General features: G+C 43.4%; 1 protein-coding gene across 2 annotated transcripts in view; it reads right to left on the bottom strand.

Annotated features, from left to right (window-relative positions):
* Nucleotides 1–8,373, bottom strand: part of MYB (MYB proto-oncogene, transcription factor) — a 34,260-nt gene extending 25,887 nt beyond the window's left edge. For both annotated transcript variants that reach the window (XM_026504851.4, XM_026504853.4), the window contains exons 1-4: nucleotides 8,144–8,373; nucleotides 3,616–3,733; nucleotides 1,709–1,780; nucleotides 105–197 (exon numbers count right to left, since the gene is read on the bottom strand). In XM_026504851.4, the coding sequence (XP_026360636.1) occupies nucleotides 105–197; nucleotides 1,709–1,780; nucleotides 3,616–3,733; nucleotides 8,144–8,166 (306 nt within the window). In that variant the 5' untranslated portion in view covers nucleotides 8,167–8,373. The remainder of the gene's footprint in view (nucleotides 1–104; nucleotides 198–1,708; nucleotides 1,781–3,615; nucleotides 3,734–8,143) is intronic.
* Nucleotides 8,374–26,306: the final 17,933 nt, after the last annotated feature.

The following is a 26,306-nucleotide window of genomic DNA, read 5'->3' on the forward strand; positions in this document are numbered from 1 at the left end:
GCTTCCTGACACTTTACCTGTTTCCTCAAGTTGGGAAGCATTCAGTAAGATGTCTGGGGAATATTCTGAATTGTGACTCACACACCAATGAGGAAAGAACTTACTCTCTGATCTTCTTCTTTGGTCCAAGGACCCTTGATGAGCTCAGGGTTTAGTACTTTCTGCCATCGATGCTGGCACTGCACATCTGTTCGATTCTAGACAAATAACAAAGTATGTGCTGTCATATAGATATGATGTGATAAGCACATGAAGACTTTGTTACAGTAGGAACCATACATAGACAGTATACACAGTCAGGAACATTTGAGGGCATGTTTGGAGAGCCTACCTCTCACTCATTACTTACAGCTAACAAACATACAAAGAATATATCAAAATTGCATCTAAAATTAGAAGCTCTGACTCCTTAGCAAAATAGTCCTGCCATGTGAATTGAAGGACCATCATATTGTACACATAGCTGTCAATTTAACCTAACCTTATCCTCAGCCTGCAGAAGTACCTCTGTGAACCAAGACTAAGGCTTGTTGGTGATTCCACAGGAAGGTTAGGCTTTCGTGGAAACCTACCCTAATGACTCAAGTTTGCTTCCTATTCAAACTAAGAGATGTGCTTCAATTTAGGGCCTCGAGTATTCATATTGCAGAACAAAGATGAATAAAGAGAGGCCCTATGTTACAAGGGAGTATAATCTTATAAGAAAAAAAAGATAAATATATAATTAACCAATAGATTAAAAAAGACAAATATATGATTAACTAACAGATGGCAGAATTTGATTCACATGCGAGAAGAAACCAAAGCAAAATGACATTGGGCTGAGAATAGAAGCATCTCCTTAGGAGGAGAAATTATGTTTCTTGATAAGGGCTTGCAAGGATGGATGGAACATTCTAGGAGGTGACATCACCAGAGACAAAAGCCCAAAGGAGGGAAAGCAGAAATGAATTCAACGAAACCTGCTCACAGAGAGGAAGTAGGAAACAAAACCGGAGCTGTATGTTGGGGCCATGTGGAAGGACCCTGGGGGCCAGGTTGAGACAGTGTACTTAATTTGTGAGACTCTATGTCACTGCTGTTGATTTGGAAAAGTTCAAGGACAGCTGCATTTTAGGAAGCTCCATGTGCCAACAATGTTTGGGATGGATGGAAGAGCGGAAGGCTACAGGCAGGGAAGGCAGTTAGGAAGCCCCTCTAATTGCGTAGAGAAGAGGGAGCAAGGAAGATGGAGAGGAGGGGCTGACTGACAAAGGAATCCCAGATGCCATAGTCACGGCTTGGATGCAGATGGGAAGTGGGAAGTCAAAAAGGATAAACCAAACTTTCCAGCCGAGGTACCAAAAGTATGGCTATTGAAATAAATAGGAAATTTAAAAGAAGCTAACTTGAAAATAGCAGGAGTTTCATCATCCCTACCGTATAACAAGACATCAGAATGCTAATTTATGTTATCCTAATAAATAAAAAGATAAAACAAGAGGCAAAGTTTTAAAAAAAATGGTGTAAAAATCCTTTAACAATCTATTTAGAAACCCCAATTATATGCATTACAATATAAACTATAAACTATAAGCTATGAATGAAGCAGTTCTTCCCCTACTTCTTATATATGACATGCAAGTGGGTCATGTCTTAGTGTCCACTCCCAGGACAAAATGTTGGGAGAAGATTTCCTTTTATAGAAAGAAAAAAATTACAAACTTACCGGGAGATAATTGGCAATAACTTTCCAGTCATCTGTTCCATTCTGCTCCACCAGCTTCTTTAGTTTTTCATCCTAAGACATTTAAAGTTAATCCTAAGATATCAGTCATTTACTGTGTAACTTTATTCAATCAGAGTAAAAGGGAACCAATCCAATAATCCAATCCAGAAAAAAACCCTCAAAAATATCCAAATACAACAGATACGAATATAATATGGTGTTTTAGAGCATAGATTTATTTAGAGTCTGACAGACCAGAGTTTGAAACTTGACTCAGCTATTGACTAGGTAGATGGGCTTGGGTATATCATTTTGCTTTTCTGGGCCTTAATACTGTCATCTATGCGGTGGGAATGTTGATGTCAATGTGGATTTGGGGGGATTCCATGAAGTAGCTGTGCAAAACATTTAGCATAATGCCTGGTTCACTGAATGTTTAGTATATGATAACTATTAAAAGTTTTGCCTGATGGGGAAAAAAATAATGAACTCCAATGTTAGAGTCAATAGACATTTAACTATGGCACTAAATAGGATCTTGAGTAAGAAACGGTTCAAGTTCTGTTTTAACATTTAACTAGTTCAACCTCTTTCATGCAAAAAGTGGAAGATCACTTTTTAGATTAAATGTGAAGGCATAGATAATGTAAGAAAAGAATTTCATTTTTGCATCAATGTAGTCACAATTTAAATGAGGCCAAACTTATCAGAACACAGAAGACACTAAACATCAGGGAGAAATCTTTCAGTTCACAACTGTCTTTCTAAACATGTTCCTTCAAGTGAAAAACAGCCACATTTCTGCAAAGGTAACTTTCACACATAACGTGGGTCCTTGTAGGACACAGACACAGGAATTAGGACACCAGTGTTAACAAGAGAACTTCTATATCTTTCAGGATCATCTAAGATCACAACCTCCACGGATAAACTACGCATTTCCTATGGACCTCACTGGCAATCCAACCTGCCTATCAACAGGGGCTCGGGGTTAAGTGAAGTAGGGTGCAATGAAACCCAAGAAGAGTTATATCATTTATTCTAACATAAAATCCTCTAAAATCAGTTGCAGATTTTTTCGGAAAGCTTTAAAGAAAAAGCAATTTTTCCCATACACTAATAATTTTGCTCAAGTATTGTTCCATCTGTACAAAGATCAAGCTTTTGATAAGCTAGCAGAAAAAGAAAGGTGGGAAGAAGACACGTCTCCATCCATCACTGAAAGCTGTTCGAATAGACATTCATGTAAACGGCTCTGTGAAATGTTATATATCACATATGTTAAATAAATCCTTTATGACAAAATGAGTTCTGGGAGTATTTTGTTTCATACTTTTGTTTTGTTTTGGGAAATAGCAATTCATTCATTTGTGCAGAGAACGCTTATTAATATCTTCCTTGGTATCAAGCGATTTTGGGCTCAGGGAACACAAAAATGAACAGTCATTTAGCGCTGCCCTCTGCAGATCTGTAGGCAGTCTCCTGGGGGAGGCACGCATGTTACAGCAGTCCTAAGTAAGAATGGGTATCCAATGCTGGCAGGACGCATCCGACCTGCCTGGGGAATCCACGCCTCACAGAAAAGGCGATGTCTTCACAGGTGATAAAGAAGGAGTAAGAAGCAGTGCAGCAGCAGGACAAGAACAGAATAGGCAGAGAGAAAAACACCGCGGAAACCTAAAGTGAGAAGGAGGGGACATTCAATGAACTACAAAGAGTTTGGAAGCGGAAGGTATAGTGTACGCGCGGGGGAGTGGTGAGAGGTCAGCACGCTGCCGGGGCAGGCTGGGAGAAGACTTCAAAGAGCCTGCTAATTAGTTTGAGCACCTGTAGTTTAGCTGAAACATTTTTTTCATAAATTGATACACTCTAGGTTTGTTCCATGTTTTGATAACACGATTAGTTACCTCTTCCCTGGTCCACCTAGTTTTCCCCAAGTGACGCTTTCCAGACTTAGGCAGCAGCCCGTCATAGTCATGATCACACATCTCAATGTCTTCATCATCCTCGTCACTACTGTATATGCTGCAGAAATAAAAAATGGGCAGACGTGGACTGAAACCAGAAGACTTAAACTGCTGGGATACAAAATTTACATGAAAACTCAATCTTTTCAAAGGTTACGAAGATAAAATTGTGAAATCTTGCACAACGAGATTGTTTTCTGCATTCTGTTGCCCTAGCGTTATAAACTGGTTCGGCTGTTAGTGGTATCCACAGATACGGCCAAGGACCTGGCACTTTCTTACTGCTCTGCATGTTTAAACCTGCTGAGACTGTTAGGCCAGTGACAAGTTACACATCTGGCAACCTTCCAACCAATGAAGGTTTAAGTTGAAAACTTAATGTTAAGGACAATAAAAGAAACAAGAGCCTATGTCCTCCATATAAGCACGTGCTCAAAATCTTTGGCATACATCACATCATTTAAATAATATTTCTCCAAAACAAGAAGCAACTCAATCACGTTACTCCAATGGGGCTGCTGTTTTATTGCGAGAAAAAGAATTCAAGAAGTAACACACCCAACAACACAATTATAGTCACCCCTTAAAGGTGAGAAGACTAAGAGAACGTAAAAAGAAAGTATTTAAAAAACCAGAGGAAGGATAAGGCCATCAAGTGATCACACTGCTTTGTACACAATGTTAATATCCAACAGCTCAAAACTCTAGGCCAGTTGATCTAACTCGTGGCTGTGATGACAGTGCTCAGTTTCCTAAGTAACTAAATGAATAAGGCCACTTGGTAGTCACACTCTTACTTACTTTTTTTTTTTCTATTTCTGACTGAATGGTATTTGACATCTCTTAAGATGTACCTAATTCAAAACTGAGGGATTCCCCCAGGTGGGTTTAAAAAGAATGCATTAGTGTTTTGAAGGGAGCCTTTTCTTTTACCTAGTAGACCAAAACTCTGAATTTTGATGACTTTTGAAGTAACTCTACACTTAGTGTTTATTAATCGTATACTTAATAGATGACAGTAATGTTACAGACAGTAAAATTTACAGTTTACTTTTAGTTATAATTTTACTTATAGAACATAAGATGTACTATCTTAAATTATATCTTAAATAAGATATTAATATAATATAAATGTACCTTAAATATCTTAAATTATACTATCTTAGAAATTTCACTAAAATTTTTCATTGTAATTTGAGAAATCCACCAAACTGAGAACAATAAAAATAATGACATAAAGCAACATCATAGTGCCAATTATTATTTTTAAAAAGGAAATTTATATTTATCTCAGGTTTCGTCTTCCCAAACTAACTTACAAGTATATATTACTCACCCCTTACAAGTCAAGCAAAAGTGTTTTCCAAAAATCCTGAATTTGAGGTTCTTATAATTTAAAACTATTATTTTGGGCACAATCTGAAGGTCCAGGATGCATGGTGACAAGTAGGATGTGATCCAAACTCCAAATGCCACCACGAAAGAGATCCCTAAACTCTACAATCATTTTTGTTGAGACAAGAGTCTCATCCTGTTCTCCACTGTCAACAAGAGGCTCTAAACAACTTCTGATTAATAAATACAATAGATTCCCATTAATAAAAAACACAAGCATCAGAAGATATATATATTAATAGATATATAATGTATATGTGTATATATTAATAGATATATAATATCTATATTATATTATATATTATAATCCCAGAGCTGTAGGTCAGCATCTTTTGAACGGTTCACAGGGTACTCCTTGGAAAGCCCCCAAATGAAGTGGCACTTTTATGAAATATCAAGGATACCAAGAAAAGCAGAGTAATCTGAAAAAGGAGTCACAGATTCAATCCACTTTAACGTTTTAGGCTTGGCTGGATCTGGAGATTTTCAGAAGTGAGAACTACATTTTCCAGACTAGTAATTGGACATCTTTCTCTTGGAAACAGCTACCTCTCAGGAATGAGCAACAAATACGGCGGCCCATAGGGGGCAGCCAACGTCAGGTGAGAAAGGATAGGCATCAAACAAGTCTAGAGTTGTGGAGGCAAAGGTGCCAGTCCTAATTCTGCCTCCACTTCCCTGCATGACTTGGACAAATCACTTCCTCTCTCTCAGGACCTCAGTTCCTCGCGTATACCTAAGGGCTTGGATTCTATTAGTAAGGTACTTTCCAGTGTTAATAAATGATGATTTCACGTCTTCCGTGCTTCTTCAAAATTCAGCACAGAAGCAGAGATGTGCAAAACCAGTCTTGGGGGAAAACGTGGTGTGGGACTTCTGCAAGTCCTGAAACCATAAAGGGAGCAGGGCGAGCCCAGGGCCGCTCACAGTCTGCTCCTGGGGCCATCAGCAGGTTTGGCACCCGCCGAGCTTTTGAGCTTTGCATGCGATGCCCTCGCTCTAATTTGTCCCGGTAGCCTAAGTAGCACGACTAATTTCTACTAAGGACCTGAAATAACTTTTCCTTTATCTGCTCTGACAAGCTCTCAGACTCAACAGTCGGAGGACTTTCAAAGGTTGACTTCAGGCTTGATGAACTCGACTCCCCACCTGCTAGACCTGGTGTGGTTACAAGAGTACAACTATGAATATTACATTCTGTCAAGGAAACAAACCGTGCAAAGAAACGAAAAAGAAAAGAGGTGTTGGGGGTTGGGAAGAGGGAGGGGAGCGGGAGGAAGTGCCTTGTGGCCACTACTGTGATTCTAGAAAAGGGGTTCAGACTCATTTCGCTGACCTGGTTAATAATCCCTGCCGAGTTGACGCTCGCCCAGCAAGAAACGGCTTTGAGCCCGCAGTCGGGTTTCTCTTCCCCCTGAGGCAGGTTCAAGGCTCCCGCCCGTCCCGGCCGCCACCCTTCTCCGCTACCTGGGAGCTGCAAGGAACCTGCGCGGCCCCGCCCCACCCGGCCAGCAGAGATCGCGGGGCGCGGAGTCTCCGCCGCGCCTCCTCCCAGCACCCCTTCCCAGCTTCCTTCTCCTCCTCCTCCCAGTTTCTGCTCTCAAAAAAATGGGTGGCCTCGGCTGCTCTGCTGTTAAGTCCCAAAGACGAAGGTGAAACCACTTCAGGGGCAGCCCCCCCGCCCCGCGTGGCCAGGCCCTGGGCGAGGCGTGGGGAGCCCAGGAGCCCCCCCAGGTCGCCTCCCTTTTTCTCCCGCGCCCAGCCATGCCTAGGCGCTGCTCCCCGCCTGGCCAGGCCCGGCCGAGGGTGCTGCTGCACGGCCCAGGCCCACACCCACGCTCCTTGCAACTCCCCGGCGCTGCGCGGAGACAAGCGACAGCCGGTTAAAAAATAAGTACATGAAAAGCAAACAACCCGAAGGAAAAGAGGTTGGATTTGCTTTGCCTCCAGAAGCTTATACCAAGAACCTCTGTGCGAGGACTGACCCGTCACCCTTCCTCCGCCCAGGCGACCTAAGGCGGCGGGAGCAGGGCGTGGGGAGGAGCGGCAACCCCAGCCGCGTCCACGTGTGCGCGCCGCGCCGGGACCTCTTGCCCCAGCGAAGAGGCCGCGGGGATTGCGTCCTGGTTGCGCGGCAGCGGCCTTGGGTGCTGCCCGCCTCGGTGCTTTTCCGTTGAGTGGCAACCGTGACGGCCGCTGAGCTTGTCCCCGCACCCGGCGGCTCGCAGGGAACTCCGGCGCTTCCAGTCCGGGAAGTCCAGAGACCAGGGGAAGCGGGAGGGCCAGCGACTGACAGTTCGGACGAGTATTTCCCTCCTCCTCTCCCTCTTCCCCTCCGTGCGGCCGCAACGTGAGGGGACTTCACCCATCATCCCGGCGAGCCTCCCCAAGTGCGGGGACATGTGCGGCGCGGACGCGTGTGAGTGCGTGTGAAGTGCTTGCATAAGAAATAAAAGCCTCCCAGAGTACTGTGATGAGAGCCTTCAAAACCGGAGCTTAAAACAATTTGCAAATGTAGAGACCCTTTTCCTCCCTAAAATCTTCTTTGCAGCCGCCTGTCAGCTGCCGCTCTTCTTCGCCTCCATAAAGAATGAATGAAATTTAAGGGAACTACCTGCAGCTACCAAACAATCCGGCATTTTCCCTATATCTGCCATATGCTCTCCACTTCCAAGTCCAAACATATCGCAATGCATCCACCAATTACGCTGCGACTTCCTCGCCGACGCCCGCTGCATCAAGCCAGGGACCTAGTGGTCTCCCCGGGGCTGGTGGGCACCTCTCTGCCCCCGGCTGGAAGGTGCTGCTTTTTGCCCCCTAAGAGAAACGTATCCCCGTGCAACTTGCAAAATGAGCCTCAGGGCACGCTTCCTGACGTCCTGATATATTTCCCGCATAGGCTCTTCCATTCATTAGTTTTACTCGCGGCTCCTGCTGCGGAGGCAGAGGCTCTAGGTCCTCGAAGGATCTGACAGCCCCGCAGAAGATCCGGGAACGCATTCCCACCTGCTCTCCAAGCGCCCGGTGCCCCGCGCGCCCCCGCCCGCGGCCGGCCGTCTGGGCTCCCCGTTACCTGTGTCGGGGTCTCCGGGCCATGGCGCGGCGGGCGCGGGGCTCAGCTGGGAGCCGCGGGAACCGCACGGGGCTGCCGCCTCCCGCTGCCCGCCGCCTGCCTGCGTCCCTCCCCGGCTGCGCAGCGGCGTTCCGCACCGCCGGGGCGAAGTTTCTCAGGAGAAAGAGGAGGAGGAGGAGGAGGAGGTCGCGGAGGAGGAGGAGAAGGAGGAGGAGGAAACAGGTTGATATTAAAATGTAAACTCTGTAAACAGAGATGCCATCAAACAAAGAGCTTTGGACACTCCCCCTCCCGCCAAATCTGGCGCCCCTGCAGTGCGCACGCGCCCTGCCCGCCGCCTCCGCGGTCGCCTTGGCTGCCGCCCGCCCGGGTGCCGGGCCGGCCCGGCCGCCGCTCCCCTTCGCCTCTCGCGCCGCCGCGCTGCGCCTGACGCGCCGCGAGGCCCGGACGGCGCGCGGGCGGGGAGCCCGGGGCCGGGGAGGGGCGGCCAGGGACCGCGGCGGCGCCTTTTCTTGCGCAAACCCCGCTCCCGGGCAGCGGCCGCGCGGACTCGCGCCACGTCCCGCTGCTGCCGCCTCCCCTCCTCGGCGACCGCGCCACCGTCGCCCCACTCGGCGTGCCCCAGACACCAGCGCCCGAGCTCGCCGGGCTCTGACTCACTGTCGTGGGGGTGGCAAGGGCCGCGGCGGGGTAGGGGGGAGAACTCCTGCGTTCGGGATTGGATTTTTAGGCAGGGTGCAAAAGTCAGCTCTCTGAGATGCGGGAATGGGGGCTGGGGAGGAGGAGTAGGGGACGGGAGCATGTGTTTTCACAGGACTTTTGGCTGTTTTTTGTTTTTGTTTTTAATATCTCTAATTTAACTCGTTAGTGACAAAGGACACTTAAATACAAGTGGGGATGGAGCTATCAACGCTCCATATGAGGCATCCGGGCGGAGCTTTCACTCCTCTCCGAGATCCTGGAGCCCACACAGCCCACACGCCACCTCCGTATTGTCACTAGCACTTCACTCTCACCAGGGCACACGCCCGGCCCGGGCGGCGCCCACCGCACACCTGTGCCCCCGCACCACTCCTACAGCGCGCGCCCTGGATCACACACCTGCGAAGTCCACGGGGTTCCGAACAGAACTAAGGAAACCCCACGTGTGCTTGCATGGTTTTAAGTTAAGCGGTTTGTGATACGGAGGCCGGTATCCAGGCTTCGCGTAGTTTGGGGATTGTGTTTTATGAGATAAAGATCATTGAAGACGTTTGTGTTCAGTTAACTAGGGGGTCCTGAAGAAATAAAGGGAGAAGAGAAGTGCTGAATTTATAAGGATTGATGATTGGGGGATTTTAGGGGAGTTTTAGTTTTACTTCCGTTTATAGACTTGTACCATTGGGGATTTTTTTTTTCATTCTCTGTACACACTTAATTTATTTTTCCTTTAATCTTAAAAGTTTGAGACTTCTGCTGACTGGGTTTGTGGGTGTCCCATGTGCCCCTGCAGTTTAAACTTAGCTCAGAAAGCATTTTTCTTACTAAAAAAGCATTTTCTTACAGAAATGAGTCATAATTTTATTAAATGGTGAAGCATGCTAGGTTTCAAGACTTTATCTGGTGTTTTAAACTTTGCTTCTTAAAAATTGTAATATACTTTAAGTCCTTATCAAAAAATGTTAGCTGCAAGCAAGCTTTTAACATTACTTTCTTCGTGAGACAAAAATAACACTGAAACAAAAAATATTGTAAGATATTTCAGTTCGCAGTTCTGAAAGACAAGTCACTTGCAAGTTAATATATTTTTAAAGCCAATATTGTAGATTCTATAATAAAGTTTCTTTCTCCACATCAAAAATAAAACAAATAATAATAAAGAAAAAAACATGTAGAAATTACTCCAAAAGGAATGAGCATTCCGTCTTTGGGATTACTTTATGAATCTAACTGGTGTGATTCCCAAACTGAGCCTCTTCACAGAGTATAAGAACCCTTCTGAAAATGAGTTCATGTTTCCCAAGATAATTAGGAGGTACAACTGCTCTATGATTCTTAAACTCCTTTTAGGTAGAAAGATATCAAATTCAATTTTATCCCCTTTGTTCACTTTGTGCATCATCTGTGTTTTGAGAATTTATTGTATTTTCATTCCCCAGACTGACATTTTGGGATATAGTTTTATATTTTTCCTCATGTGTGTAATGTAAGCATAGTCCAATGAAGAGTATATGTGCAATAAAGAGTATAGGAGCAATGATTCTTACTAGGCTAATTTGGGATGTATTGCCACCTGATAAGTATATGGAAGGAGAGAATCAAATGGAGTTATAAATTCTTGTAGAGATGAAAATATATTTCCAAAGCCGCTACAGAATGTTTACTATAACTATACATTTCTCCCCTCCACTTATAATCATTACAACTGCATTTTTAGATGAGAACTTCATGTATTTCATCACTTTTTTTTTTTTTTTTCAAATCTGCCACATCAGTTAATTTAGCTGGGGCTGGGCTGGGATAGAGCTAACTTCAGATACAGACTTTTATTTGCATTGCATTAGACAGGGGTCAGCAACTTTTCTGTGAAGGGCCAGATAGTAAATGTTTTAGACTTTATGAGCTACAGTGTGTGTTCTTTTCTTTCCTTCTTCTTTTTTTAAAATAATTTTTTGAAAATGTAAAAAACACCTTTAGCTTGTGGGCCCTATCCAGCCTGCAGGCCAGAGCGGCCAACACTTGAACAGTGGTCTTCACTCTTTAGTGTGTATCCCAGACACTGTCCCAGTGAAATATAGACAGTCCCGGGCAGTGCCCCTAGAGACTATGATTCAGTGGGTCTGAGGTAGGGCCTAGGAATCTGCATTTTAAGCAAGTACCTAAGTGGTTTTCATAGAAGTGATTTCAAGACTACTCCTTGATAATCTCAATTTAAGAGAGACAAGAAGAGGGTTCAAAACACTTTTACCTTTTCCAGTTGTTTCTCATCACCTTCCCCCTCCTCGTTCTCTTTCACCTCTCCTCAGCTAAGGATTCAGGCTCTCTCCAATCCAAAATAATTTAAGTGTGTGAGAAAGTTGAGGCCAGTGACCACAGGGCTGTGGCAGCCTATTCTTTCCTCCTTTCCTGCTAAACTTCAGCCTCAGATCTGAACTTGAGAGGAAAGGAATCACTTATCACTTGCTGGTCATTGGGATTCTCCTCCTTGAGAAAGCACACATTTAACGCATTATGCTTTACGCTAACCATCAGGGAATGGCTGACAGGAAGAGAGATGTGTGAAAGGTACAAATGTCAGCTTTTTTGCCTCTGACTGTTGAGAAATCCTGAGCATGTGGTGGGTCTTTAGTACCTGTGGTCAGTGTCCCAAAGACAAATGAGGCTTATCAGTGGTGATGACGGACCAGCCTTCTGGGGCTCCATGTCTCTACGGCCCACCTCTCTTCACCTTCTCAACACATTTTAGTTCAGAGCATTCTTAAAAGGGAAATAATTACAGTAAACAGCAAATGGTTAGAGTACAGACAATTCTTGATCATTTCAGTTCATGAATGACAGCTGTAACATATAGAATTGAAATCTATAGGTTTCAGATAAACCTCATGTCAGCTCACAGCAAAGCTTTTAGTAAGAACAATGAGGGAAGTGCTACTTTACTGCAATATGTTTCTCAGAGCCTCTATGTTAGATAGTGACCAAACACATTTTTATCTTCAAATGATTTCTGGGTTTGGACCTCATTAGGCATTTCCACCCTCTAGATTTTATATTCCTCAGACAAACAACCTGCCTATTTTTATCATCATTGGAACTGAGTCTTAGTTAAAAGACATGAGTTTTTCCGTGATAAGGGAAGGGCATTCCAGAGGAAGAGAAAACTGAGCAAACACAGGATCAGGAATCATAAGGCATATTCCAAGCACAGGGAACCAGCCGCTGTCTAGATTGCCTGGGGCAAGGCCGGATTCGAGGATTAGAGTGTGGTGTGTTGACTGGAAGAGCTGCTTTTTCAGAGCTGTGCGTTTGGAAGATGAATCTAACAGTATGGTCAGATAGACTGTAGTCAAAAGAAGATGAAGGGGAAGAGTTCAGTTAACTGGTCTGGACTGGGACAGTGACCCTAACTGGAATGAAAAGGATGGGGTAGATCAGAAGAACACTGCCCAAGCAGAACCTTGAAGAATTAGCAACTGATTGGATGGCTAGTGGAGGCACCATTCATAGAAATAGGGAAGTCAAGAGGGGAAGAGAAGTGTGCGCTATGGAGATTCAAAGAGGAAAGCGAGTTTAGATTTCAGTATGCTAAGTGTGTGGTTTCATATGGAAGAGATCTGGGTGCAGTTGTACAGCGGTAGCAGAGAGAGTGGGACCCCGGCCTACACAGGAGACATCAGGCAAAATTTCGTGAGCCAGTTAGACACAAACATGATTAAAAAATTAAATGTTATAAACCTACAATTAAGTGTATCATGTTTCAAAAGGTAATAAATATTCGAAACTCATAATCTCCTAATTCTTTTTACTACATTTTACTAGTATGTATGCTCTTGAGGTAATTTCCCCAATACATCTGCATGATGGGAATACTACGTAATGTATGCTAATATGCATATCTTCCCAATTTTGTGTTCAGTGAAGTCATGCGGGTAGCTGGGCTTGGCTATGGTTGGTGTATTTATACCACAAAAAGTGACAAATGCTACAAATAAGGGCTCCCTAGGCCCCAGAAAACCTTTACCAGGGCAACGCTGGAGAGATACTCTATTTAAGAGCTGTCTGCATAAAGGCAATAGTTGCACTCTGTCGTGGGTTTGCTAATGTGCATTTATGTGGAGAGATGGTCAAGGGAAAGTCTTTAGAGAATATTTAAGAAGTTGAAAAACTGAGGTTGAGACTGAGTGTAGGGGCTAGGTGAAGAGACCTGTTGGAGAGTAAAGAAGGTTTTCTAGAAACACACACATAAATGTTTTTGTCTTTTCTTCTTTTGATAGAATTCTATATTTTGTCAATTGACATTGAAAGGTTTTCTTTCACTTTGAGAAAAGGTATTTATTGAACAGTTCAAACATTTTTTACTGTGATTCATAACAACAAACTCATTTTACCTCCCATCTCAACACACACACACACACACACACACCCTCACTTAGAGCTAAAAAAAATTTTATAAAACAATATTACCTCATTCTACCAACCATGCAATTTATTCTGTTCTATTCTATTCTATTCCATTCTATCCCATCCCACCCATCCGATTCTTTTCCATCCTGTTTTAAATACATCCTGGTCATGAACCCTGCCTTGTTTTTGTGCCCTGGTTATGGGTACTGAACCATAGTTTGAAAAATGTTGCTGAGAGGATGAAGGCCTTACCTCTTTCTGCTGTAGGAAATCTGCTTTAGGAAATTGCTCACCTTTTTCCAAATGATAGTCCTATCTTATTCAACACTTTGAGGAAAGTCCTGAAAACCAGGGGCGCCTGGGTGGCTCAGTTGGTTAAGCGTCTGCCTTGGGCTCAAGTCATGATCCCAGGTTCCTGGGATCGAGCTCCTCAGGGAGCCTGCTGCTCCCTCCACCTCTGCCTGCCCCACCCCCTGCTTCTGCTTGCATGCTTTCTCTCTTTCTCTCTGTCAAATAATAAATAAATTCTTTTTTAAAAAAGTCCTGAAAATCAGTTTACAGAAGTCATTTTTCTCCCATCTCTTCTCACAACCATTCTAGCCAATTCCTCCTCCTTCTCTACACTCCTCCCACGTATGTTATAAAAGTAAAATAACAGATTTCAAAGTCAGTGGACAAAATTGCAAGCGTTTATTAATAAACAACAACAACAGTAACACCTACGGGCTTACTGGAGTAACTAAGTAACAAGGTATCCAAGCCAGGTTCTCAAATGTGCAGACAGGACACAACTTCTCTGAGCCTCATATTCCAAACCTTCAAAATTTGGAGATGGCAGTAGAGAGCTTTAAAGATGCTGCCGGCCCTTAATTCTCTGTCTCTCCTTAAAATACCTGGGCAGCCCAATGTATTTCTATCTACTCGACAGTGTTTCCACAGTTCCTTTTTATTGGTAAACACATGGAGGCTTGACTGTGTTGGGCACTGTGCGAGGCATGGGCTTGCAGACACAAGCGGGCCTTTGCTCCAGGATTCTTGCACATTCAGGGCCCGGTACCATGCCCATTGTCGCCACCTCCTTCTAGATTATCATTGCTTCAGCCTAAACTAGCACAACACCCCCTCACTAATGTTCTCCCCTCTGAGCTCGTTCTCCCCGACCTATTATCACCTCACTGCCAACACAAGCTCATCGTAACCCCTTTTGGCAGTTTAGTCATCTGGTTAAAAATCCTTAACTGGCCCCTAATGTTGGGAAGATAAGATCTGAACTCCTTAACTTGGCATTTTCTCTCTTGAGCTGGCTTTGGCCTCTGTGCCTACACAGCCTTACCCTCGGGGGTGATGGTATTTAATAACTGGGATGGCTCAGCTACCGACCAATCAGAACTGGCGGTGGCCACAGGCAACCTGGAAAGCTTGACTGGGGCGCGCTGGCTGAAGGTCTTTCTGCTTTACAACACAAGCTACCTTTCGGTCTTATCTTCTACCATGCCCTGTTCATTCTGCTTCCTCCCCAAAAAGCCATTGGCAATCTCAGGGCCTTTACTTACACCATGCCTCCTGCCTGCAATGCCTTCCTTCCTCCTCTCTGCTTACTTAAGTGCCCCCCATCTTTCAGGCTCTGCTGAAGCCCAAACTGCCTTCTGAAGTTCTCTTAGGCTTCCCTGCTCCACAATCACTGCCCCCACCTGTGAGTCCTGTGAATGCCCACCTTGCCCGCCTTCTATGAGCGTATGAGCCTCTATTACCTTCCTTTGTTATTTACTTCCTTTATCTCCGTCTTTCGTTTTTATAACGTGCCTTATCTCATCTTGTGTCTTGATGATAAACTAGAGGGGAGAGACAGTGTCTTCTTTCTTTCTTTCTTTTTTTTTTTTTAAGATTTTATTTATTTGTTTGACAGAGAGCACAAGTAGGCAGAGTGGCAGAGGGAGAGGGAGAAGCTGACTCCCTGCTGAGCAGGGAGCCCGACAACACAGGGCTTGATCCCAGGACCCTGGAATCATGACCTGAGCGGAAGGCAGCCACTTAACCAGCTGAACCACCCAGGCGCCCCTTCTATCTTTCTATATGCTCAGTTCTAGAACTGGGTCTTGAGGGCAAGTATACACATAAATGTTTTGTACAATAACAATTGATGAGGAATTAGTTTGAGCTCCTGTGTGTGTGTGTGTGTGTGTGTGTGTGTGTGTGTGTGTATGTTTAAAGTATACTTGGGGCGCCTGGGTAGCGCAGTCGTTAAGCGTCTGCCTTCAGCTCAGGGCGTGATCCTGGCATTCTGGGATCGAGTCCCACATCAGGCTCCTCCGCTATGAGCCTGCTTCTTCCTCTCCCACTCCCCCTGCTGTGTTCCCTCTCTCGCTGGCTGTCTCTCTGTCACATAAATAAATAAAATCTTTTAAAAAAATAAAATAAAATAAAATATACTTAATAATGCCTTACTTTGGAGTTTTAGAGTCTGCAACAGGCTTTGCCATGTATTACCTCATTCGGTCCTTAGAGCAGTTCCTATCTTTCTGCCTATGCTGTTTGGTTTTGTTTTTCCCCCCCTCTAGGTATTATTTTTTTCCATTTTTGGGTGGGGGTAACTGAAGTTGAGAGAGGTGAAGTGATTTACCCAAGGCCACACAGATAATAAATTGAAGAGCTGGCATTGTTTAAACCCAGGTTTTTATCCAAATCCTGAGTGCTTTCCACTGCTCTATGGTAGGCCCCAACTTTAATTCTTGAGCTTTGGTGTTCTTGTCATCTTTCTTGAGCTGTGAATACCTCCCACGGGTTCAATCCTGTCCTCAGGCAAAGGTCAGTAACTTACAAACTACGTCAATTCCATCATTTTAATCTCGGTGGTAGTGCTTTACTTCTAATATTTGTAAAGATTGCTGTCCTTTTGGCGAATTGACTCTCGAGCTGTTTTCTTTCAAAGCCTGTTTTTTTCCCCTCCATATATCGTTTTTCTGAATCTTGTTCCTTCCTCTCCTGCTCTATCATTGTAAATTTTTCTCCATTTATTTAGCTTAATGTAACTTTCTACAATATTAAATTCTATTTCTTTACCTCAAATAGCCATCCATTTTGAAATTAGTCATAAAATCAATGAGCGCTTAATTCCAGCAAATATGAAAAGCTTTCTTAGTCTTTGTAAAAACCATTTGGTAAGAACTAGCGTCTTTTCTAATCACTAATATATGTCTCCTATTTCTTTCTCCCTTTCCTTTCTCCTTCCTTTCTCCCTTCCTCCCTCCTCCCTCCCTTCCTCCCTTCTTCTCCCTTTCTCTCCCCCCCGCTTTCTCTTTCATCTGAACCCACAGTCTAAGGAAGGGAGGGAGGGAGGAAGGGAGGAAGGAAGAAAGGAATAACTTTAAGATCGTTACTACTGTTCTTTGGCCCTTCACATCAAGTGGACTCCATGATTTAAAATGTCAACCCGTTAGGATAAAGTATACTGTAACTCTTCTCTTCCCATTTAAATGCATCATTAGGAATATAAAAAGTTTGTAAAAGTGTAAAACCAATACTATAATGTTGTGACATCTATAAAGATTACATATATTGATTTACTTTTCAGTGTTAGTTCTAGGAAATAAATAAAAATAGTTAACCAGCCTATGAAAAATCCATTCTCAGAATTATCTTAATTTGGTTTAAATATTTGTGTTAAGCAAAGCATTTTACTTTTTTGTAAAGAAAATATCCTTTAGAAAAACTATGTCCAATTATTTCTAATCCTTTGGGTTAAAATTTTGAAAAACTTCCAAGGTGATAGTTCTGTGGGAATGTGGGGAGGCTCATCTGATCCTGTTTCAGGGTACAGCCTGACTGAGAGAATTTTTGTAATGAAAGGCAGTATTTTGTTGAAAAATATCAGGTACGTCAAAGTTCTCCTATTAAAGTTTTAATTTCTTTTTTAGTCGAGATTATATGTAGTTTCTTTTCTGAAAGCTCTGTCGGTGCTTTTTCTTTCTTTTAAATACCTGAGAGTTAATGATATCTTCATAGAACAATTAAAGAGCAATACATATGAAAACTACCTTGAGAAAGAAGTTACTTTTCATCTTTAGACAATTATATTTTTTATTTAACCATTTGATATATGTGGATATATGAAGGAGGTATTACTAATGTTTGAAATTTAAAAAAGATCTCATTACAATGTACTTAGGGGTACTTTTAAGCATGTGAATATCAGAACTTTCATGATGGTAATGTTGATTCAAATCCCAAATAGTAAAAAGACTCCTTTGAAAAGGTAACACGGGAACAGATTTTTCTTAAGGCAAAACCCGATGCAGTTCCTGTGTGCTGGTATACTGTCTTGTGCCATGTGATGGATTCATTGGATCCTTTTGAAGACTGTCAACAGGTTTTGCATAGAGTGACTCATTCAGAAGAACATGCCAGACAAAGTTGTGAAATTAGACCAGGCTGGGTGTTGGTGTTCTCTCAGTGAATGGCACAGCCACCCTTTCAGTGAGTCAAAGCAGGGACTTGGGAGTCACCCTAAATTTTCTCTGCCCCAAGATCCAGTGAAGCGCAAATTCCTGCTAAGTTTACTTCCTTAACATTTATCCAGTGGTTTCTCTCCTTTTTATCCCTCCTACCACCACCTCAGTTTAGACATTTATCTACTCCCCGAAGCTTAGTTAACTTCTTAAAAGTCATTCTCTTCATAGTTGTCAGAAAAATTTGTAAACACAGCCCTGGCCCTAATGATCCTTGGCTTGAAATCCTGCTTGTAGTCTGGACCAGACCATCAGGGTCACCTGGAAACTGTTTTCAGAGGACACATGCCTCCCCTACCACCTCTGCCAATGTCTCCCTCACCCTAAAAACAACCTGCCTACAGGGTAGGAATCAAAATCCTTAGCATTGCAACTGAGACTTTTCATAGTCTCCTATGATGTGTAAGCCCTAGGAAGAGTTCGAAGCTCCTATGCCACCCCACGTGCCATGAGGATCTGCGCTCAGACGCCTTGCTCATTCGATTCTCTGCTTGCTTCCTTCTTTAGTGACTAATTCCTGCTTGTCATTCCAGCCTCAGTTTAGACACCTTCTGCTTGAGAAAGTCTTCCACGGCATGCTGGGAAAGTCTCAGGGCCTCGAGTAGAGTACTTACATTAGGTTTTAACTTTGTTTCCTTTCTCTCTTGTGCCCTGGACCAGTGGGTCTCATATTTTAGAAGCATAAGAACTGCCCTTCGATGCGCAGACTCCTAAATCACCACTGTTCAGAGTCGAACTCTATAGGGCTCGCTGGGATCCAGGAATCGGCATTTTTAATATGCAGAATCAGGTGATGCTGATGTTGTGGGTTTTGACGAAGGCACCTCAGAGACAAGACTTTGGGTTCTATTAACCTTTGTGTAACAGGGCATTTTCATTTTGCAGACATTGCATAAGTATTTGAGGCATGGAATTAGAGTGAACATAGCTTTTAATTCAATAGTTATTATGTCAATTTCAGGATTTTTTAGGCCTTTGCTTGCTTCTCTACCAAAAAAATTCCTGCCTTCTCTCTGGCTGTCTCAGAGATAGTAGTACCCGGAAATACCTTAGTAATGAAGAAACTGAGACTCGGGCCAGTCAAAAATTAAAATTTATCAATAAAATGAAATGTGATATTATCTGTGATTTTCCTCAGTTACACAGATAATTGGGTTTCCTGTGGAACGGTGCCGCCAAATAAAATTTAATGCCAGGCATGTATCTGCTTTAAAAAAAATTTGTGGCCATGTTTTAAAAAAGTGAACAGAAACTGATACCCCTAATTGTAATAATGTATCTTATTTAACCTACTATATCCCAAATATTATCATTTAAATGCATAAGTCAGTATTAAAAAATATGAAGAAGATATTTTGCATTCTGTTTTGGTCTTTGGAAATCGGGTTTGCATATTTATAGCACATCTCAACTCAAATGCTAATTTTCTTTTTTTTTTTTTTTAAAGATTTTATTTATTTATTTGACAGAGATAGAGACAGCCAGCGAGAGAGGGAACACAGCAGGGGGAGTGGGAGAGGAAGAAGCAGGCTCATAGCAGAGGAGCCTGATGTGGGGCTCGATCCCATAACGCCGGGATCACGCCCTGAGCCGAAGGCAGACGCTTAACTGCTGTGCCACCCAGGCGCCTCTCAAATGCTAATTTTCATCAGAAATATTTGTTCTGCTTGCAGAGTTCATAAAATGTACAACTCAAAAAGTAAATTTACATATCCAAGTTGTTTCAAAAATACCTAAAAGTTTTTTGGTACCTGAAGCAGAAGTCAGATTTTTAATTTAATATTAAATTAATGAAAAACAACTAAAATGCAAAATACAGTTTCTTGATGATACAAGCCACAGTTCAATTGCTCAATGGTCATGTGTACCTAGTGGCTACAGAACGTGAACTTGTTCAAGATCAGATACTTCCAATAAGCTACCTTCAAGCAATTCATACTTGCTCTCATTGTTTCCTTAAGGGTCAGATTTGCAAAATTTTGAATAATGAAAATAAGAACCTTTTCCTAATAGGTTCCATTCAATTATTCAACATTAGGATTTTACTTAAATACTTAACATTTTACCTTAAAAGAATGAATAGGCTGACTGGGTCAGTGACAGTAGATAGGGTCGCAGGAGGGCAGAAATACGTATCTGATTTAGAGTTCGAGACCCTGAGTCGTCCCCACACTCCCAAACGAACTGCAACTTTGGGCAAAATCCTTAATGTGTAAGCCTGTGTCTTCATCTGTATAATGGAGGTGATACCTATTTTATGCAGAATCAAAGTGAGACTCAAGTGGATAATATATTTCAAAGTATTTCATAAACTGTGGATAACTTATTTTAAGAGCTCAAATATGGTTCACAGCCATTTAATGGAAACACTACATTGGTAGCTATGATTTATTAAGCAATTGCTATATGACAGGCACTTTGTGGGCTAACTCTTAATTCTCAAAGCATCCTTGCCAGGCAGGTGATATGATCTCCATTTGACTGAGAAAGAAACAGAGTCGTTTAGAGTTTAAGTACATGTGCAAATTTACATGACCTTTAAAGTTCAGAGCCAGAAGTTTAACCCAGGCCTTTTTGATCCCAACGCTATGGGCTTTCCTAGAAACTTTATCTCCACCACCCTCCCTCCCCTTGCCCCCATTAAAAAAGGCGAGGTTCCTAAATTTCCTTTCAGTTGATGGAATAAGATAGTCCAATGACGATTTTTGGAAATAATGAGAGAGCTGAGAATATACCTCCTTTTGAGAGGGGTTGTAGAATTTTAGGCCTACACGAGGGTTAACCCATTGCAGCGAACAGAAGCAAGAACAACTCCACAGAGATTTTTGAATAAGGATTTACTCCAGATAATTTCCCAAAGAAGGAGTACATGACCTTTTGAGGTTGGTAATTACTGGCATTTCTGGCTTTGAGCCAAGCCTGGAGCCATAGGAATTAGTTGGCTGTGATTAGACATACGCTCATTAAAGAAAACAAGTAGGCTTCGGTAGTACTGCAGTCAGGTTTCATGGAAATCTAAACGCTTGTCCTTTATGGAATACATAACACGATGTTCAGAGAAGAAAGGGAGTCAACAGCAAACACTCAAACCATCAGAGGTGACCAGTGCTGAAGTCGGCTACTCCCCAAAATCAGAAAGGCAAGGCCCTGTAGTCACATAGTTAGATACCCTTTTGAGCCCTTATTTGTACCCAAAAGGATGTAAGGCAGCTCTAGCAATGTGGCTTACAAAATCTATGTTGCTTTGGTATAGTAGAAATCAATCGTATTTGTCTATTTTTTCTTCTGAGATTTAGAAAACAATCTTCAAGTTTCGTGGTGAGCAGAGTATGTTGGCCATGCCGTGTTCCCATCAACAGAGCATCCCATCACTTCACTGGAGGCCAACAAACACTGGGCTTACTCTGTGATGGCCATGGTAGATGGGGTCACCCTATCCATCGCCCACCTCAGAAGAGAGTCTCCCCATCGCCCTGGCTACTAGCTCCATCTCCGGGTGCCAGGCAGGCCAGTCCCTACTCCCCTGCCCTCACCTTAGCGTATTCCCCAGGCAGCCAACAGGACAACACAGCGGGAAGGCCTGGAGAACCTCCCTCATTATTGAAGGGAACAACATCAGCAGCAGGGTGTGGCCACCAGCAAGTCCTTCAGCATTGGTGACAAAGATGAATGTGACAAGTTTCTGCCCCTCAGCAAGGGGGGCCCAGCACGCAGTGATTACCGTGCCACGTGCATTATGTTCCTGGGAGAGAGCGTAGGTTATCCATAATTATAAAACAACGAGAGAAGATGTTGGAGAGCACTTGCCCTTAGAGCCCAGTCTAATGTGTTTTCAGTCGACTGGCCTGTCTAGACGCTTTCCCCGTCTACCTCCAATCATCACCCTAGGGTCATATCAGATTCCTGTTCCAACTATTGCCTTGAATTAAAGGAGCATATTGATCCATTCATAACTATTACCCCTTAGTGCGCTTTCGTTTTTGAGCGGGAGGTTTGGTGAAGAATAGGCCCAGAGGAGACCCTGGAGTGAAAAGCCTCATTCAGTAGCAGGCAAATTCTAGGGAGTGCAGCCCACTCAGTGGACGTGGGAAGACCTATAGGTAACCTGGCCTTTTCGAGTTTGCTTAGGTCCTAGTCGGCCTCTAACAAATGCAGCACCCAGAATGTGCCCACGATAGTCAACACATTGTAAAATGTTTTAAAAAACATTTTTTTCAGGGACACCTGGGTGGCCCCATCGGTTGAGCGACCGACTCTTGGTTTCAGCTCCAGTGGTGCTCTCAGGCTCGTGAGATCAAGCCCAGCATCGGGCTCTGCACACAGTGTGGAGTCTGCTTCAGATTCTCTATCTTCCTCTCCCCCGCCAGATCATTCTCTCTCTCTCTCTCAAATTAATAAAATCTTAAAAACAACAACAATAAAATAAATAAAGTAAATTAAAAAAAACCATTTTCTTCAAAAACATATGCTTTTTTGGATACCATTGATGTCTTTAAAATTATATATTAGATTCTTGTTTCCCTCATTGTGAAGTCGTGCCGAGGCCACTTGTGAGAGCAACTGCCTACCGAAGTGAGGTGTGTTAATCCATTGATGGTATCAGGGCCTCCATGTGTAGTTCCATATCCTAGGATGAGCTCCATGGCCAGGCATGTGATCCCAAAGGTTTATTTACTTTGGCTGACCAAGAGATTAGCTTCTGTAGTTACTTGCCAGAAAGAATAAAACTTTGGGTCAATATGAAAAATGTCATTTTCACACATTGCTTTCCATCTCTGTAGAGCTCTGAAAGAACCTTGATTCTGGAGGTAGCATCGCACCGCTTCACTGAGATCACGATCTCCCATGAGATCACGGCTTGGCTGTCACCAAGAGAAAGAGAAGGATTTCTAGGAGGCTCTGGTCTCGTCTCTGGGGCTGGTGCAGTATCTCTCCTGCTGAACTGCTCTGGTTAGCAATATTACAACTTTGGGGACGGTGCTCCTAAGATCCAGAAAACCGAGTAAGATGTCGCCTATGCCCTGTTTTCTCTTCACATTCCCCAGCCCCAGCGTTTTGATGGGTTTATTTGGACAGGAAGCTGCCTGCGGAGCCACGTTTCCCCCTGAGAAAACCAGGTTGATCCGAAGGTAGGTGAATCCTGAGGTAAGGACAGAAGCTGACGACCCGGAGCCTACTGAGAAGTCTGTGGAGGCTGCTTCTCTCTGGGGGCCGGATACGACCCCACGGCGTGATTGGAAAGACGATGTTACCTCAGGGGTATGTTGGGAAGTAGCTTGTCCATAGAGAGTATTCTGAGCCTGAATGAAAAGTCATCGAAGGAAGGAAGGATCAGGGAGCAGAACCGGCCGTATTCTCAGTGTTTGTGTGCTAAAAGTTGATCTGATTTCCCGACCAGTGTTTATATTAAAACGCTGTATTCTGTATTACACATTTTTATCAGCCATGACTTTCTTTCATTAAAGGGTCTTGGTGGATTTTTCACTTGACTCCAGAGCTCCTAAAGGAGAACATTCGCAATCTAATAAATACTAAACATTCAAAGCGTATTTTGGGGGTTCCCGACCCGGGCCTGGGGGTAGACTTTAGGGGACACTTTAAACTGCATGTAAATTACAATGAATATATTCATTTCAATTTTAAGGGGGAGAATTTCCAACATCATTTGATTCACAAAGTCGTTGGTGAACCCCAAAAGTGAGATAGAAGATCATGTGTCATTTTACAGAATGAGTTTAGTTCTGTCTCAGGGCATGAATTGGAAAGCAGGCAGAAATCCTCATCCAAATCTAGTTCTTAAACCACTATTTAGTCCGTAAGTGTAAATCTGATGGAACTATAGTCAAGTATGTCATCTGCCACATACGAAGATTACAGACAAGTGGAAATCTTATTTCTATAATTACTAACAATAAAATCATGTACTTTCTTCCAAAACCTAAAAAACTTCTATACAAAGAATTGGTCCTTTTTTTGATTTCCAAAAAAGATGAACACTGATGTAACATTTTGGTGTAAGAACCAAGTTAACCTTTTCCTCTCCCCAGAAATAAACATTAAACTAAAGAGAGTCAGAATTCTAGTCACAAGCTTTTATTTTTTGCACTTGAAGAACTGAAAGCTTTCTCTGTTTGTTATTTTCTGAGGGAGGGGGTTTCCTGTGTGTCTTTCTGAAGCTCTGGGGATCCCCTCATCGTTTTAGTCCTCGCTGCCTTTTCCTTTACAGCGAGCATCCTTTGAACCAATAAGGGCTCTGTGGCCATCGTTTGCTACCCCCTGGCAGAAGCTACCTGCAGTTTTTCTTGACTGAATGAGGGTACTGTTTTCTGGTGCAGGGTTTGAAGTACCTCCAAATGCTGACTGTGGGGACCTGCCTCAGGAGGAGGCAGGAGCTGTCTGATGTGGAGGAAATAAAAGGCTGGATGCTCTTACATGAATCTTACAATTCATGCTCACGATGTCTGAAATGAAATCTTTAGAAATATAGTATCTCGAGGGGCGCCTGGGTGGCACAGTCATTAAGCATCTGCCTTCGGCTCAGGGCGTGATCCCGGCGATCGAGCCCCACATCAGGCTTCTCCATTGGGAGCCTGCTTCTTCCTCTCCCACTCCCCCTGCTTGTGTTCTCTCTCTCGCTGTCTGTCTGTCTCTGTCAAATAAATAAATAAAGTCTTAAGAAAAGAAAGAAAGAAAGAAAGAAAGAAAGAAAGAAAGAAAGAAAGAAAGAAAGAAAGAAAAATGTAGTATCTCGAGATTTTCACTCTTCTGATGTGTGTGTCCTTTACAATGCAATCTGACCTGGGCATCCTACCATGACCAGTCTAATATTTTGGCTAGGGGCATGGGGACAGCAATGTACCCATAAATGCTAAGGAAAGAGGTTGTTTGGCAGGTCATGAGAATCGAGGAGGGAACAAATGGGGACTGGTCCAGCATGGCAGGCAGCCTGGGGGCCAGGGTCCTGGCTGGGTTGTGGCTGGGCCTCTTCCAGGAAAAGAGGTCAGGGCTCAGGCACCGCGGGCTCCCGCTGCAATTCCAGGAATGACCACTGGGGCACTGGGCCCGCCTGTCAATTTGCGTTCTACCCGAGTTGGTAATGAAGGAAATCTAAAACCCGTATCAATTTTTCAAACTATTGTGGGTATGAAAGATACCTTTTTCCTTTATGCCCGATATCCTAGACTTTAAACATCACAAGTGGTGTTTTAAACGTATTATGGGTGCAGAGGCACGTTATTGTAGTTCAATAAAGAATTCTATGTCTCCATTACACAGACTAATAACACCTCCAGACATATTTACCGTAATTTTCTCAGCTGATATAGTTTAATTAATGATATAAGGACATAATTACATGTTTCAGTGATCTTTCACATATTTACAGGAACTGCTGTAACTAGCTTAATTAGAGTAATTATGTAAATAGCTGATAATGCACAACAAATTACAGAAAAAAAGTCTCCTGGAGTCTAGCATGTTCATTTTCTAAGCAAGCTTAGAGAAGGAAAACATTTACATCTGGGGATGAGAGTGAAGATGACACGGCCTCTGCATTCTGTTGTTCCCAAACCAGGCAGAACGTAACTGTTGGAGGTTTAACAGTTAACTTGTCTTCCTTTTGTAGTTCTGTTGCAGACCTCAGGGCCGTTGTTGTTCTATGAAATTGCTCATTCTGCTCTGCCACTGGCTCGAGTTTCACGATGAGTTTTCTGTCACGTTGGGTCGCTTACTGCACTCGCTGAGGATGGGAAGGGTACTTAGGGAGAAGGTTGACAGATCTCACACATCTTTTTCATTTCCTTTCTTGTCCTTTAACTGACATCTTCTGTTTTCATCAATCACACTCACGCACAAATCTGCTTCTCTGGATCGTTCTCTAAGTGCTCGGCAGCGGAACACATACTTGGAAGAGTGTGTAATTGACGTTCCGCTGTGCAGCTCTAATTCTGGTTTGCCCAGTGCTCAATTCCCTTTGATGTTGCCTTTCTATTGAAGTGATCAGTCTTTTAGTCCCTGAGAGGAAGCAAGAGCCTCCTTTTAAAGCGAAGTAATGCCCCTCCTTAATCAGCTGTTGCGTTTCCGTTGACTGACATCAGGCCCGCCCTCTCCCTGCCTTTACCTTGGCCGACTGCTGGATCCATGTCCTTGTCCTTCTTGGGGAAGAAGACTTAGGAAATTCATCTGAGCCAAAAGAAATATCAACCTTAAGTAGTGTATTGGGTCAAATTTTATCACAATTTGCTCCAACGAGGGACTCTTGCATGCTTTGGACATTCACCCTTTGCCTATTTTCATTTTTTACGTGCCCTGCCTCGTTCCCACTGTCTTAACTCAGGAAGCCTCTCCCGTGGTCCTGCTATTCTCCTGGGTGTCCTGTGAACACGTTCCAGAACCTATGTGGTTTTTTTTTTTCCTTTTTAGTCTCCTTTTCTATTGGATTTTACCCTTTTTGGAGGTCCTTCTCGAGTTCCCCTTCCTCAGAAAGCCCTTCACTATTAGTCTCAATTTTTTTCTCTTCCAGGACACAGTCTGTGCATGTAAATCAGTTAATTCTGTAC

Source organism: Ursus arctos, unplaced genomic scaffold (genome assembly GCF_023065955.2).
Source record: "Ursus arctos isolate Adak ecotype North America unplaced genomic scaffold, UrsArc2.0 scaffold_13, whole genome shotgun sequence".
NCBI classification, from domain to species: Eukaryota; Metazoa; Chordata; class Mammalia; order Carnivora; family Ursidae; genus Ursus; species Ursus arctos.